Here is a 13344-nt window from a genome sequence, read left to right on the forward strand (position 1 = left end):
TAGAAGTGGGGTGACATTTAGTAAGGGATGAGGGTGCCACTAGTAATTGGGTCCGAGTTGAGCCTAGACCAAATTTTACATATTAGGTTTGTTTTGTTCCATATTTTTCAAGGAATTGATTTAGCTAGGTTCTACCATCATTTGGGGAACCAAACTAGACCAATTCCAACTTTTTGGAATTGAAAAATCATGGAATCAAGCACCTTGGCCGCCTAGACCAACCTTGGTCGGAATTGCTTGTAGCTTGCACCTTTGGGAAGCTTGTGCTACAAGCTTCTAACTTAGCTTGCTTCCCAAGCTTCTAAGTTAGAAGCTTGCTCCACAAGCCTCCTAAACCATGGTGGACAGTCAAGTTAAGCCAACAATGATTCTCTTGAACCATGGTTAGTTTAACTTGCTCCACAAGCTTCCATAATCTATATAAGCCTTCCTTTTCTACCTTTGTAATCACTTTTGAACATTTATGAGATTAATTTTCAGAAATTTCTCTCTCCCTTAAGAGTCACAAAACCAAGAAGAACACCTTCTCCTTAAGTTCCTTCACAAAGGATTCCTTCCTTTGTGTCTTGGTGCTTCACTTCTTCTTCTCCTCCAAAGGAGAAACCGAACCTCCATGGTTGTTTCTTCAAGCATTAAAAGCTTGAACCTCCATTGCTTCCGTGAAGATCTTTCAACCTCAAGGCTAGATTGGACGTGAGATGGACCTTGGATGAAGATATCAACCACTTCTACTAGGCATTTTCATCATCATTGGTCGACCAGATCGAGGGGGTCGATCATACGTCGGCCGGCCGACACGACCGACTTGATCATTTGGGCATTCTCTGGTATATATACTTTTCCATTTGAATTACATGATACTTTTAAAAAAAATATTTAATATTTTTTTTTTATACTTTGTATGCATTATTCTATTTTAAATTTGTGAAGGTCAAATTAGAGATATGATCCATTTGCATTGATGAGTTGGGAACATGAGCATTACCATATCAACCTCTAAAAGTTGTATAATTAGGAACATGTCAGATTGGCATTATTCTACACGTTTTGGAAATACTATTTGGGTAGTATAGATGCTGAATACTGGTACTTGTTGGTGAGTTCAATACTGCTGCATTCTGAACTTGAGCTTGAGCCAGATGGTTAAGATGTTAACCTTAGCCAAGGCCTGGTAGAGCTTTAAGAGTATAGTTGTTGCAAACGTAATTTTCATTTTGCATGGTTTTGGTCTTCTTGATGGTTGTGCTTGATTATAATTTTTTTTTTCTTCATGTGTGAGTTATATAACCGGACCATGGTCATGGTTGGATTTGTGATCAAAGATGACGCCAGGTCCCAACATTTGCTAAATCTAAGGTGAAGTTCTTTTTTTTTTTCCTCATTCATTTTGTGGGTGAGAGAAGGGAAGCAAACATGAGAATTTGTTGTATTCAAATGCTTATGATTTAATGAAATTTGGATGAAAAGGATATAACTATATTTTAAAAAGAGCAATACTGACAATCGAATGGCATACGCAAAGTTTTAATTTTAACCCTATTACTATCATTATAATTCTTACGAATTAAAGAAAAAATTATTCTAAAATGACAAATCAATGAAATGAAAGAACTTTTTTTTTTTTTTTTTTAAGAGAGAACGGGTTTTGTGGGAATATAAGTAGTTGGTATGTATGGCAAAATAACTCGTTTATTTATAATTCATCCGATCCATGCATGTAAAATTCAATCCAATATATCTAATTGTTCAAACAAAAAACCTAAAATAAAATTGAATGATCATATAATTAAAATGATGGATAACAATTAAACCCATCTTTTTTTCAAAAAACAAAAATCTAAGGGACAATTTAATTAATACTTTAATGATTTAAATCAATCCACCATAACTTCATATATTCAGTCCTTATAAAAAAAAAATTTACGTTTTTAATGCTTAAAGATTACAAAAATCATACCACTTCATTTTTGTTATATGCAAAACTAAAAATGAATTATTTTTTTATAAAATCCTAAAAAAATGATAATTATATGTTCCATAAGCATATTTAAATACTATAATTTAATTAAAATACTTCATCAATGCAATGATTATTTACAGTGTCATCCATTTATAAGATAAAACTGTTATTATACAATGGGTAATTTCTAATTAGTTGATGATGTAAAATAATTTCGCTACATGGAAATTAAACTCTTAAACTAAATATTCTGCTGTAAAGAAACATATTTTTTTTTAATTTTTAAGCCATGTGCCTTCAATAGAAATAATAAAGAACATACAATTTTCATATTTAAAAAGGAACCCAAATATCCATTACTTACCACGCATAACCGCGGTGAAAGGTAAATGCTCTTAGCCAAAAATAATCCAAACTACATTCTGTGACACAACTGATCCGTACACTTCAGATGAAAAAGTTAAGTCAGATGGAGTGCCATAAAATGAGTCAATTTAAACTTATTCCTTAGGAAACAAACAACTAAAAGTAACTTTTCATAGTGAGTACATAGAATCAATTTTTTCCACAATGGATACCTCAGTCCAAACTCTTATTCTGTTGCTTCAACCTGTTCTGAAGTTTCCGTTTGTTTCAGTTTTTCCAAGGAAGAAATTCGACTTTCTAGTGATTGGTGCAGATCATTCATCTGGAAAAGAAATGGAAGTTCATTCATCAAATGGAGAAGCAATTTGGATGGAGGAAGTGATAAATGCACCACCTCTCCAAAAAAGCATTGAACAATATGGCTCCGTCGATGAGTAAATGTAATTTGGATTAGAGATTCAAAGTGAAACCCCAAAAAAATTGGCAGCAAAAACATATTTCACACCCAATATGAACAATTAGTAAAGAAAACCAAAATTATTTTCTTAATTGACAATGAACATAAATTTTACACCATGAGAGAGAGCAGACATTCATTTGGAGACAACAATAATAAATCATGATGCTAGTCTGCAACTCCCATTGCATCCCCCTCATTCAAACAAAAGTTCCACAGGCCTTCAAAACTATATTGAATACAACAAGAGCATTGCATTTGACACTCATAAGTCATAACCCAAAAATATAAGAAAACAATATATGGATTATTTAATTAGATTCATCCTCTATTTAATTTTAAAGTCCCTTACAAGCAACACAAGAAAATTTTGCTCATTCCATTTCTCCAACAAACAAGACTAAGTCACTATTGATAAGACCAGTTTGCATATAGCCAAGAAGGTAAGACGGGAAAATGCTGGGTCCAAATGAAGGGGAATGTGCTAGAGAACATGAGTAGGTCTTTTGGATAGCAAAACAAGGAGAAATATTTGTTTACAGAACTATGAAGCAACGTGAGTGAAAGAATTTTATATGACCATAATAATATTTTAAAAAAGGCAAGGGAGAAACAGGCCAAGGCAGGGAGGAAAATACTTGTACAGCCAACAGCAAGAGCAGTGTTAAATTTATTCACTAAACTAATTAAAAGCAAGCTCAAAATAAATAAATATATGTAGATATCACAAGTATGAGTTGATTATATTAAACAGGAAAACATAAGAATTCTATCAACTATCAGAATACCATGAGTCCGTGACTACCTCTCCATTATCCAAACTCCAGACACAGCTAGCTTATGCATGATTTAAAAATAAGATTTTGAAAAAACTAATTGGAGAGAGTTTCTATAAATTAGCTTATGCAGAAGTTAATTTTAATATATGAAAAAGTTTACTTCATTTTTCCTTCTTATTTTTCTCTCCTAAAAATGTTATGGAGAAGTTTACTCAAATAGGCCCAATGACTCTTCCAACTCATTCACAACATTAACATACTAATTGGTAGGAGGGGAGTGATTTGATAAAAATCCCTTGTATGGTTCAGAAGTTATGAAGGGAGAGGAGGGAGAAAACAATGAGGCTAAAATCCCTCCGTTTCATGTTTTGCCCCTCTAACCAACAATGAAGGATTTTATTTTCCCTTTTCTCCTCTCAATTCGACCAAACGATCCATTAACAAAAATTCAAAAGCAGGGTCAGGAAGTAAGGCAGTCAATCTACCTCTGCACAGTCCTCACTCCATCAATCAAAAGAGCACACCCACACATCTAAATTATAAGAACTAAAGGGACACCTTCCCTCTAGATCAGCAGAATAGCTTTCAAAATCAGCCACAACACAGCATTGCCATAATATAACCACTGCTGAAGACAGTAACATAGCAAAAACACGGGAAGATATCCAAATAAAAGCCCTAACCAATTGCAACATCTTACATATATTGTGGCATTTCTAATCTAATCTATCAATTTCAACAATCATCATAATCAATTCAGCTTTAACCCTCTTTCTAACCAAAATTCCAAAAAGCTAATCTAATTACCCCTAAATTCTTTCAATTAACAGTTCTCGCAAAAGACATGATTAGGGAACAAAAACATAAATCTTTGAGAAGAATATTTAAAATTATCAAAATAATAATAATAAGTTATGTGGATATTCGCGTGTACCTGTTGAGTAAAGGATTGGTGCGCAACCTTGTAATCCCGGTGGAGGATGTAGAGACCCAAAAACGACGCCGTTGCAGCACCTGTGAAAAACGATGCCAATCTCACTCTCAGCACATACCCCATTTTTTCTTTCCCCAACTTTCTTCTCTCTCTGTCTCTCTTTTCCAGCCTCCGAGCGAATAACCCCTTTCAACGATGCTGCTAAAACGACCCCGTCTCAAGTGTTTACATCAGCGACGTCGTTTCAATTAAAATGCTCTTATATAATATATATTTTTAAAATAAATTTATTAAATTAAAAAAATATTGTCAAAAGACTAATATTATTAAAGTATAAAATTTGTTTTTGAATAGCATTGGCCATTCTTTTCTCCAACACGTGAACTTTAAGGTTCATTTGGATTGAATTCACATAAAAATTAAGAAATAATTGATTTTTAAGGGTTATAGTTAAGATAATTATTTTATATTAAAGAATAATTATGACTGGAAGTAGGTTAGATTTTAGAAAAAATACTATAACTCAATTTATTTAAAATTTGACCTATTTAATAAAAATATCATATTTAAATTTTTGAAAAAATATTGTTTAAAAATTGAGCTTAAATTTATATAAAAAAAAGTTTATTATGTTTGATAGACAAATATATTTATTTATATGATATAATAAATATATATATATATATATATATATATATATATATATATATATATATATATATATATATATATATATATATATATATATATATATAAGGAGGGTTCAAATGATATTGGTATAATCTTTACTAAGTATTATACCACTCAATAATTTTATATTAAATGTGAATTTGGTAAATCCAATCGTTAAATTATAACTTTATATCATTTTATATGTTTATATCAAATTTTGTTAAAATTAAACAACAACTTGAAGGTAATCAAAATGTTAATATTTTATTATATTTTTAAATGTATATATTACGTCAATTTTGTTTTATAAGAATAAAGTATCAAATCATCTTGAATTAAAATAAAATTTTGTATATATGATTTAAGAGTAAGGAACTTTCAATCTAACAGTTAGATTTATAAAATTCACATTTAATATAAAATTATTGAGCAGTGTAATACTTAGTAAAAGTTACATTGGTGTCATTTCAACCTTCTTATATATATATATATAATTAAAAATATAATTAAATAAATAATTTTACAATATAAAAATTATTAATATTTTTTTTACATTTTCACTATATTTAAATGTTTTATATTCATATTCATACAAAATCAAGAAATAGAAAATCTTGAAATAAATGTTAGCCAATAAGAAAGGAGATTGAATTACGGTTATCTTAAAATTTGAATTTCTTTTTATCAAATTGATGTTCAAAAGTTAATGCTTTTGAAGATTTAAAAAATTAATTTTTCTTCCAAGCAATTTCTCTATAAAATAGCTTCTTAGAAGTTTGTGCTTTTGAGGTATTTGAAAATGCTTTCTATTTGTTTATAAACGTAGTATGATATGCCATAATCATGTACCAATAAATATGAGCAACTTAAAGTAATTTAAACATATATAAGAATAAGGATAAGAGAGATTTCACATTGTGATTTATCTTGGTTCACCCAAACTTGGGTTACATCTAGTCCCCACACACACTATGAATTTCTCTACTATAATCAAGAACAACTACTTTAAATACAACCACCAACACCTGTTGGATTTCCAATACACAAACAAGTAGAAATAGACACTTGGGAAGGAACATAGTTCTTCCCAGCCTTAAGCTTAAATCTTTTTCCCATTTTCAACTAGTTTGTTATCCTCTTAGAAAGCTCTAGAGAGGAGGAAGCAAGGACATATGAAGTAGGCACATCATCCTTTTTCTTTCTCTTCTTATCATTCTCTTTCTTCTAGTCATCATCTCCATCGTCTGACCATTTTCATTATTTGGACATTTTAGGGTGAGGCTTCAATCTCATCTTTAGCAAATTTTGAGCATTCCAATCAAGAATCAAAGAATCAACACTTTCATAACTCAAAGGCATCTTGAAGTGCTCAAAGATTCTAGTCAAAATCATCCCATATGGTACAAATGTAGTTACCTTGGATGGTCCAATAGCTTTGATCATGTGTTGCAAAATCATGTAAGGAAGACATATCATTATTTGCTTCCACATGCAGTAAATGATCAGAAGATCCTGATCAGTTACTTCTTGAAAAGTCCTTGCCCTAGGGAGTAGCAAATGCAAACACATATTATTATAATCCTTCCAAAGGATTTCAAGTTAGAGGACTTCAGTTTTTTCTCTCCCTTTTTCAAGCAACTTCTTAATAACTTTCTTTTTAGAAGCTTGTCTCATACCAATTGGACCATAGTTCCAACCCATCATTAGGTAGACCTAGAATCTCTCCTAGATATTCCATAGTAAGGAGTATATCATGTCCTTTCAAATTCACCAAGATTATACAAGTTTCTTCATCTACTTCAGCCCCTGCATAAAATCCTCTAACCAACCTAGGATATACAAATCCTTGAAAATTAAGGAAGTCCATCCATCCTTGCATTTTAATGAAGCAATCCAAGTTCCACCCAACATTTTTTATACCTTTCAAATCAGCTATCTTACCATAAACAACACTCTTGTCCTTCCAAAGTTTATTGAAATCATTCACCATACTTTTGTCTCTAAACAGATTAGTTATCGTCCCTCTTTCCTTTTAAGGTTCTTACCACTAAATGCTTAACAAACATTCCTTGAAGAGGTCTAAAGACCACCCGAGTATCCCTTGGAGGTGTGCCCAATTTCTGAACTTCATCGCTACTTGATGAAGTACTGTATTCAGAGGATATTGGCCTCTTTCCCTTGTCAAGAACACTGGGTTTCTTTGAAGTCATGATTAAATGAGAAAAGAGTGAGAATCGAATGGTAGTGGAAAAGAATAAAAGATTTGAAAGGGAGACCATGAGAAGAAGAGGTTTGAAATGATTTAGGAGGTTTGCACAATTTCATTCAAATAGTGAAGAAAAAGGAGATAGATTAAAGGAGTTTTAATGCTCCTTGTAACTTCCTTGGAAGTTATTGTTGAAAGGCAACTAAGTTACCTTTGATACCTATTTTAAACACTTTATTATATTTTAATGGCCAAAAACCTACTTGTTCAGAAGTTGGGTTCAAAAGCGCCCTAAGTGCCATTTCAAAACACACATATATTTATCAAACAAAAACCGGGCATCAAACAAGCATATATTATTCAATAATATTAAACATAGATTTAATATTTAACTTTTCTTTAATAAATTTGAACTTATTCTCTGGTAATGGCTTGGTGAAGATGTCATCCAATTGAAATTTGGTTTCAATGAACTTAATTTCAATATCTTGTTTTTGAACATGATCTCTTATAAAATGATGTTTCACATCTATGTGCTTTGATCTAGAAGGCTAGATTGGATTTTTTGACAGTTCAATAGCACATATGTTTGTCATACAATATTAGAATCTTCTCAAATTTGAGTGAATAATCTAAAAGTTGCTACCTGATCCAAATGACTTGTATGCAACATGCAGGAAAAACAATATATTTTGCTTATGTGGTGGACAAGACTATTGTTTCTTGCTTTCTAGATTTCCATGAGATAACTGTTTTTCCTAGCAATTGGTAGATTCCACTTGTGCTCTTCCTTGCTACCTTATCTCCAACAAAATCAACATCACTATAACTTGTTATTTCAACATGTTCCTCTTTCAAACCATAAACCATGATTGTTGGTTCCACTGAAATATGTAAAATCCATTTTCATAGTTGTTATGTGTGTTTCTCATAAGCCAACTGAAAACACGAATTTGGTTTACTAGCTATTAAATACAAGAGAGATCCTATCATTCTTTTGTATTTTTTTTCCACATATTGGATTTCCTTTAGAATTAACAATAATTATTTTTAAGGGATGCATAAGTGTGGTCATAGTTTTTGCCTCATTCATTCTGAATCTTTTCAAGACACTTTTGATGTATTTTTCTTGATGAATAAAAATCCCTTATTCTAGTTGTAGGATTTGTAGTCCAAGGAAGAATTTTAATTCTCCCATCATACTCATCTCAAATTTTCCTTTCACGAGTTTAGATAATTTTTTACACATCATCTAAGAGGTTGCTCCAAATATTATGTCATCCACATAAATCTAGACTATCAAAAGATGATCCTTCTAAACCTTTCTAAATAAGGTAATATCAATCTTTCCTCTTGAAAAACCATTCTTTAAAAGAAATTTGTTGAACCTCTCTTACTAAGCTTAGAGTTTGCTTCAATCCATACAATGCTTTAACAAGTTTATACACATGTTGTGGCTTCTTTTTATCTTCAAACCCAAGTGGTTGTTTTACATACATTTCTTCATTTATATATGAATCCATTTAAGAAGGCACTTTTGACATCCATTTTACATAAAATGATATTTTGATGAGTAACATAGGCAAGTAGTATTCTAGTTACTTTCAACCTTGCTACAAGTGTAAAAGGTTTCTCCATAATCAATCCCTTCTTATTATTTATACCTTTGAGAAATCAATCTTGACTTATTTCTTACACCTTCTCTTTTTTCATTCAACTTGTTCTTGAATACCCATTTGGTACCAATAATTAATTGGTTCCTTGGTAGAGGTACTAGATTTCAAACTTGACTATTCTCAAGTTGTTCTAATTTTTCTTTCATCAGCAATCCGGAATTCATTTTCTAAGGCTTCTCCATTTTCTTAGGCTCCATATCAAACTAAAACCAACAAGGTTGCTTTCTCTGTTGATTGTAACCCTTGTTCTGACAATAATTGTTGTATCTCCAATTATTAACTCCAATGGATGAGATGTGGAAAATCTCCAAGTCCTTGGCGTGTTTGTTCTTTCATCGGGTATTGGTTTTGACTCATCATTCTAAGTAAACTCAAAAGATCCACCTTCTATGGCTTCAGCAAATGAGTCATTCTCCTTTTGATGAATTTTTAGCCTTTCTAGTTCTTCTTCTAAATCAAAAATCTTTCTCAACTCAAGTGTATTATCTCTTTCATCAAACAAAACATGCATATTTTCTTCAATAGTTTGAGTTTTCAAGTTATAGATCCTATATGCTTTAGAAGTTAAAGAGTATCCTCAAAAAATTGCCTTATCAAATTTTTCATCACATTTACCTAGATTATCTTTGTTGTTCAGAATATAACATAAGCATCCAAAGACATGAAAATATGATATGCTAGATTTCTTATTTTTCCATATTTCATATGGAGTTTTATTTAAAACTTTTCTTAGAGTTAATATATTCAAAATGTAGCATGTTGTGTTTACAACTTGAGCCCAAAATTAGTTTTATATTTTAGCTTCTGATAGTAGTATTCTCGCCATCTCTTGGAGTGATTTATTTTTTTTTTCAACAACTTCATTTTTTTATGGTGTTCTAGGACATGAAAAATTGTGGCTTATATTTTTTTCTTCATAGAAGCTTCTAAATAGAGCATTTTCAAATTCTCCATCATTATCACTTCTAATAGATGTTGAGATTCATGGAGTGGTGAATCAACTCAAACTTGGAGAATGAAGGTTTTGATGATAACAAAGTATGGATTCTGAGAATCAAAGCTGACCAAGGACATCAACAAGTCAAAAACAAAGTCAAGAAGAAAATATGGCTATTATGTTGTGTAATAGGAGTAGCTCATAAGTTGTATTATTTTGTTGAGCTTATTTTGCATGTGTGTGCTTTATGCATGGGTTAATCTTTATCTAATCTAACTAAGAGTGAGTATGATGATGAGTTAGAAACTTGAAAAGTTATTTTGAGACATAAAACAGAGTTTTTGAAAATTGACTCAAAATAATCGATTATCATTAAATATAATCGATTATTCCAGAAACAGGTGAAAATGATGCCTTGCTATAATAATCGATTATTTGTGAAATAATCGATTATCCCAGGAATCATTCTCTGGAATAATCGATTATCCTGCAAAATAATCGATTAATCTGTTCTTGGTTGATTTCCAGAAATCATGAAGAAAAAAATAATCCATTATCCTTTAAAATAATCAATTATCTGGTTCTAAAAATGTTATAAATAGTTTCCACATTTTGAAACTTCAGAAAAAGATAGAACAGAGAATCAAAAAGAGAAAAACGTTATTGTGAAGTCTTTTTGACCTTCTTGGAGTGTTTTCTTTGTGAAACCAAGAAGTAAAACGTTTTTGAAATGCTTTTGAGAAAAGATCATCATCATCATCACATTCTTGAAAGAGAAAGATTGAGATTTGCTTCTGAGTTCACTATCTGATTTGTTCAGTTTCCAGGTGAATTCGTTCCTTTAATTCATTGTGAATAATTGTAAATCTTGAGTAGGTGTCTCAAGTGGTAAGGAATTCTTGTAGTGGGTTTCTACAAGAGGTGCTTTCTTGGGGTCAAGAAAGTGGTTATCTTGAATGTAGGAGTGTATGCATGTGTGGTATGCTTGTAAACCTTCTTCATTAAGATAATGGAACAAATCTTGATCAGGTTATGATTGAGGACTGGATGTAGGTCACATGTGGAGTGACTGAACTAGGATAAAAGACTTGTGCAATCTTCTCTTACCCTTATCTTTTACTTTGAACAATATCTTGGTTGTGTGTGAAAGGGAATAATCTTGATTAACATGTTTGTATGCACAACATTGCTTTAAACTGAATCAAAGTATTGCATATTGATTGCTCTTAACTTTAGAGTTTATTAAAGATTAATCAAGTAAGCATATATGACTCATTTTCATTAACAAGTCATTTAAGGAACTTCTTTGAAAATTCATATTAGAAAAGTTTGAATTGAAATAAAGATCCTAAGAACTCTGAAAATTTTTTAAGTGTCATAGAATCCAATTCACCCCCCTCTTGGATTGAGCCATTCTGTTCTAACAATTGGTATCTAGAGCAAGGTTCTTGAGAGCAAGGTTCATAGACCTCCTGTTTTCAATGGTGAAAACTATGTCTATTGGAAAATTAGGATGAGAATTTTCATTGAAGCAATTGACATTGCTATGTGGGATGCAATTGAAAATGGACCCTATATCCCTAAGACCAAGGATAATGATGGGAAGAGAGAAAAACATTGGAGTGAGTGGAGTGATGATGAGAGAAAAAGAGCCCAATATGACTATAGAGCAAAGAGCATCATTACATCTGCATTGTCTATTGATGGATTTTTTAGAATTTCTCAATGCAAATCTGCTAAAGAAATGTGCGACACTTTGCAAGTCACTCATGAAGGAACAAGTGATGTAAAGAGATCTAGAAAGCATACTCTTTTAAGAGAATATGAATTGTTGAGAATGAACAATGGTGAATCAATTTCTGATTTTCAAAAGAGTTTTACACACTTGATAAATCACCTTATTGATCTTGGCAGGAAATTTGAAGAAGAAGAATTAAACTTGAAAGTCCTACAATGCTTGGAGAGATCATGGCCAGCAAAGGTTACTGTCATAGAAGAATCAAAGGACTTGACTTCATTGACCCTTGCTGCTCTCTTTGGAAAGCTAAGAGAGCATGAACAAAAGCTACACATATTTGAGGAGAATGAACAACAAGACAAAAAGGGCAAGGGAGTGTCACTAAGAGCCTTGAAATCAGTCAAAAGCAAAGAAGTGCATGAAGAATCAAGCTCCGAAGATTCTGAAATAGAGAACTTCAACTTGCTGGTGAAGAAGTTCATAAAATTCCTATGAAAAAAGAGGAATTCCCCCTACAAGTTCAACAAGAAGGAAAATAAGAAAGAGGAAGCAAGTACATCCTCCTACAATTGTTTTGAGTGTGGGAAACCAGGACACATAAAAGCTGAATGTCCAAACCTCTTAAAGAAGCAACAAGAGGAAAAGAAAGTGAAGAAAAATGGCAAAGGAAAAAGAGCCTACATTGCTTGGGAGGACAATGATTCAAGCACAACAAGTGATGAATCTGAATTTGAAGAGAACAATTTATGTTTGATGACTGGAGCTGATCAAGACACAATAGTAAGTGATTCTGACCTTGAATCTAATCCGGATTATGATCAACTTCAAGAAGCCTTCATTCAAATTTACAGAGAGGCTGTGAAATTAGATACTTTAAATTCAAAGCTTAAAAACAAGCTGTCATGGTATGAAAATGCTTTAATTAAAGCTGAACAAGACCTTGGGGATTTGAAAAATGAGCATGACAATCTTCAAACTATTTTGAACTTCAATGAAGCTCATTGTGAAACCTCCCCTTCTTCAAAAAGTGTTTATGAAAATTGCAAGACTTTGGAAAAGGAAAATGCTGATTTAAAAATTACTCTTGCAAAGTTCACAAATGGAAATGCAAATTTGAATATCATTTTGGGAAAACAAAGAAATACTTTTGATAGAAGTGGACTTGGTTTTAATCAAAGCATGAACATACCATTAAAATCAAAGGAAAGAGTTTTTAAGAAAAACCAACTTTTCAGAAAATACAAAGGCAATTTCATTAGACAAACAACTTGCTATTATTGTTGTAAGAAAGGTCATACAATAAGGAATTGCTACTCTAGGAAGTATGGAGTTCCAAATAGAGAAATGGTTAGGATTAAAAATAGCCAAGGGTTGAGAACTAACCATCAAGGACCCTTCACATGGGTACCTAAATCAATTTTCTGATCTTTTTTGTAGGAATGCTTGAGAGCCAAAAGCTTATTATGGTATCTTGATAGTGGCTGCTCAAGGCATATGACTGGAGATCCGTCAAAATTCTCAAGTTTGAAATTATAGAATGAAGGGTTTGTTACTTATGGTGACAACAACAAAGGGAGGATTCTTGGTCATGGAAACATTAGTAACTCCTCCTCCTTAAC

General features: G+C 31.8%; 1 protein-coding gene across 2 annotated transcripts; it reads right to left on the reverse strand.

Moving 5' to 3' along the window:
• Positions 1-2261: 2261 nt before the first annotated feature.
• Positions 2262-4706, reverse strand: LOC109792597 (ABC transporter A family protein). 2 transcript variants are annotated; one of them, XM_083076952.1, is made up of 3 exons: positions 4497-4706; positions 2539-2648; positions 2262-2405 (listed from the first exon to the last, which is right to left on the reverse strand). In XM_083076952.1, the coding sequence occupies exons 1-2, from the start codon at positions 4617-4619 to the stop codon at positions 2553-2555; spliced, it is 219 nt and encodes a 72-aa protein (XP_082933078.1). In that variant the 5' UTR covers positions 4620-4706; the 3' UTR covers positions 2262-2405; positions 2539-2552. The 2 variants fall into 2 exon arrangements, with proteins under 2 accessions (XP_082933078.1, XP_020207605.1); XM_020352016.3 differs by having other exon boundaries at positions 2262-2648; positions 4497-4702.
• Between the last annotated feature and the right edge of the window lie 8638 nt (positions 4707-13344).

This window comes from Cajanus cajan, chromosome 6 (assembly GCF_000230855.2).
Source record: "Cajanus cajan strain Asha chromosome 6, NIPB_CcT2T_4, whole genome shotgun sequence".
NCBI lineage: Eukaryota > Viridiplantae > Streptophyta > Magnoliopsida > Fabales > Fabaceae > Cajanus > Cajanus cajan.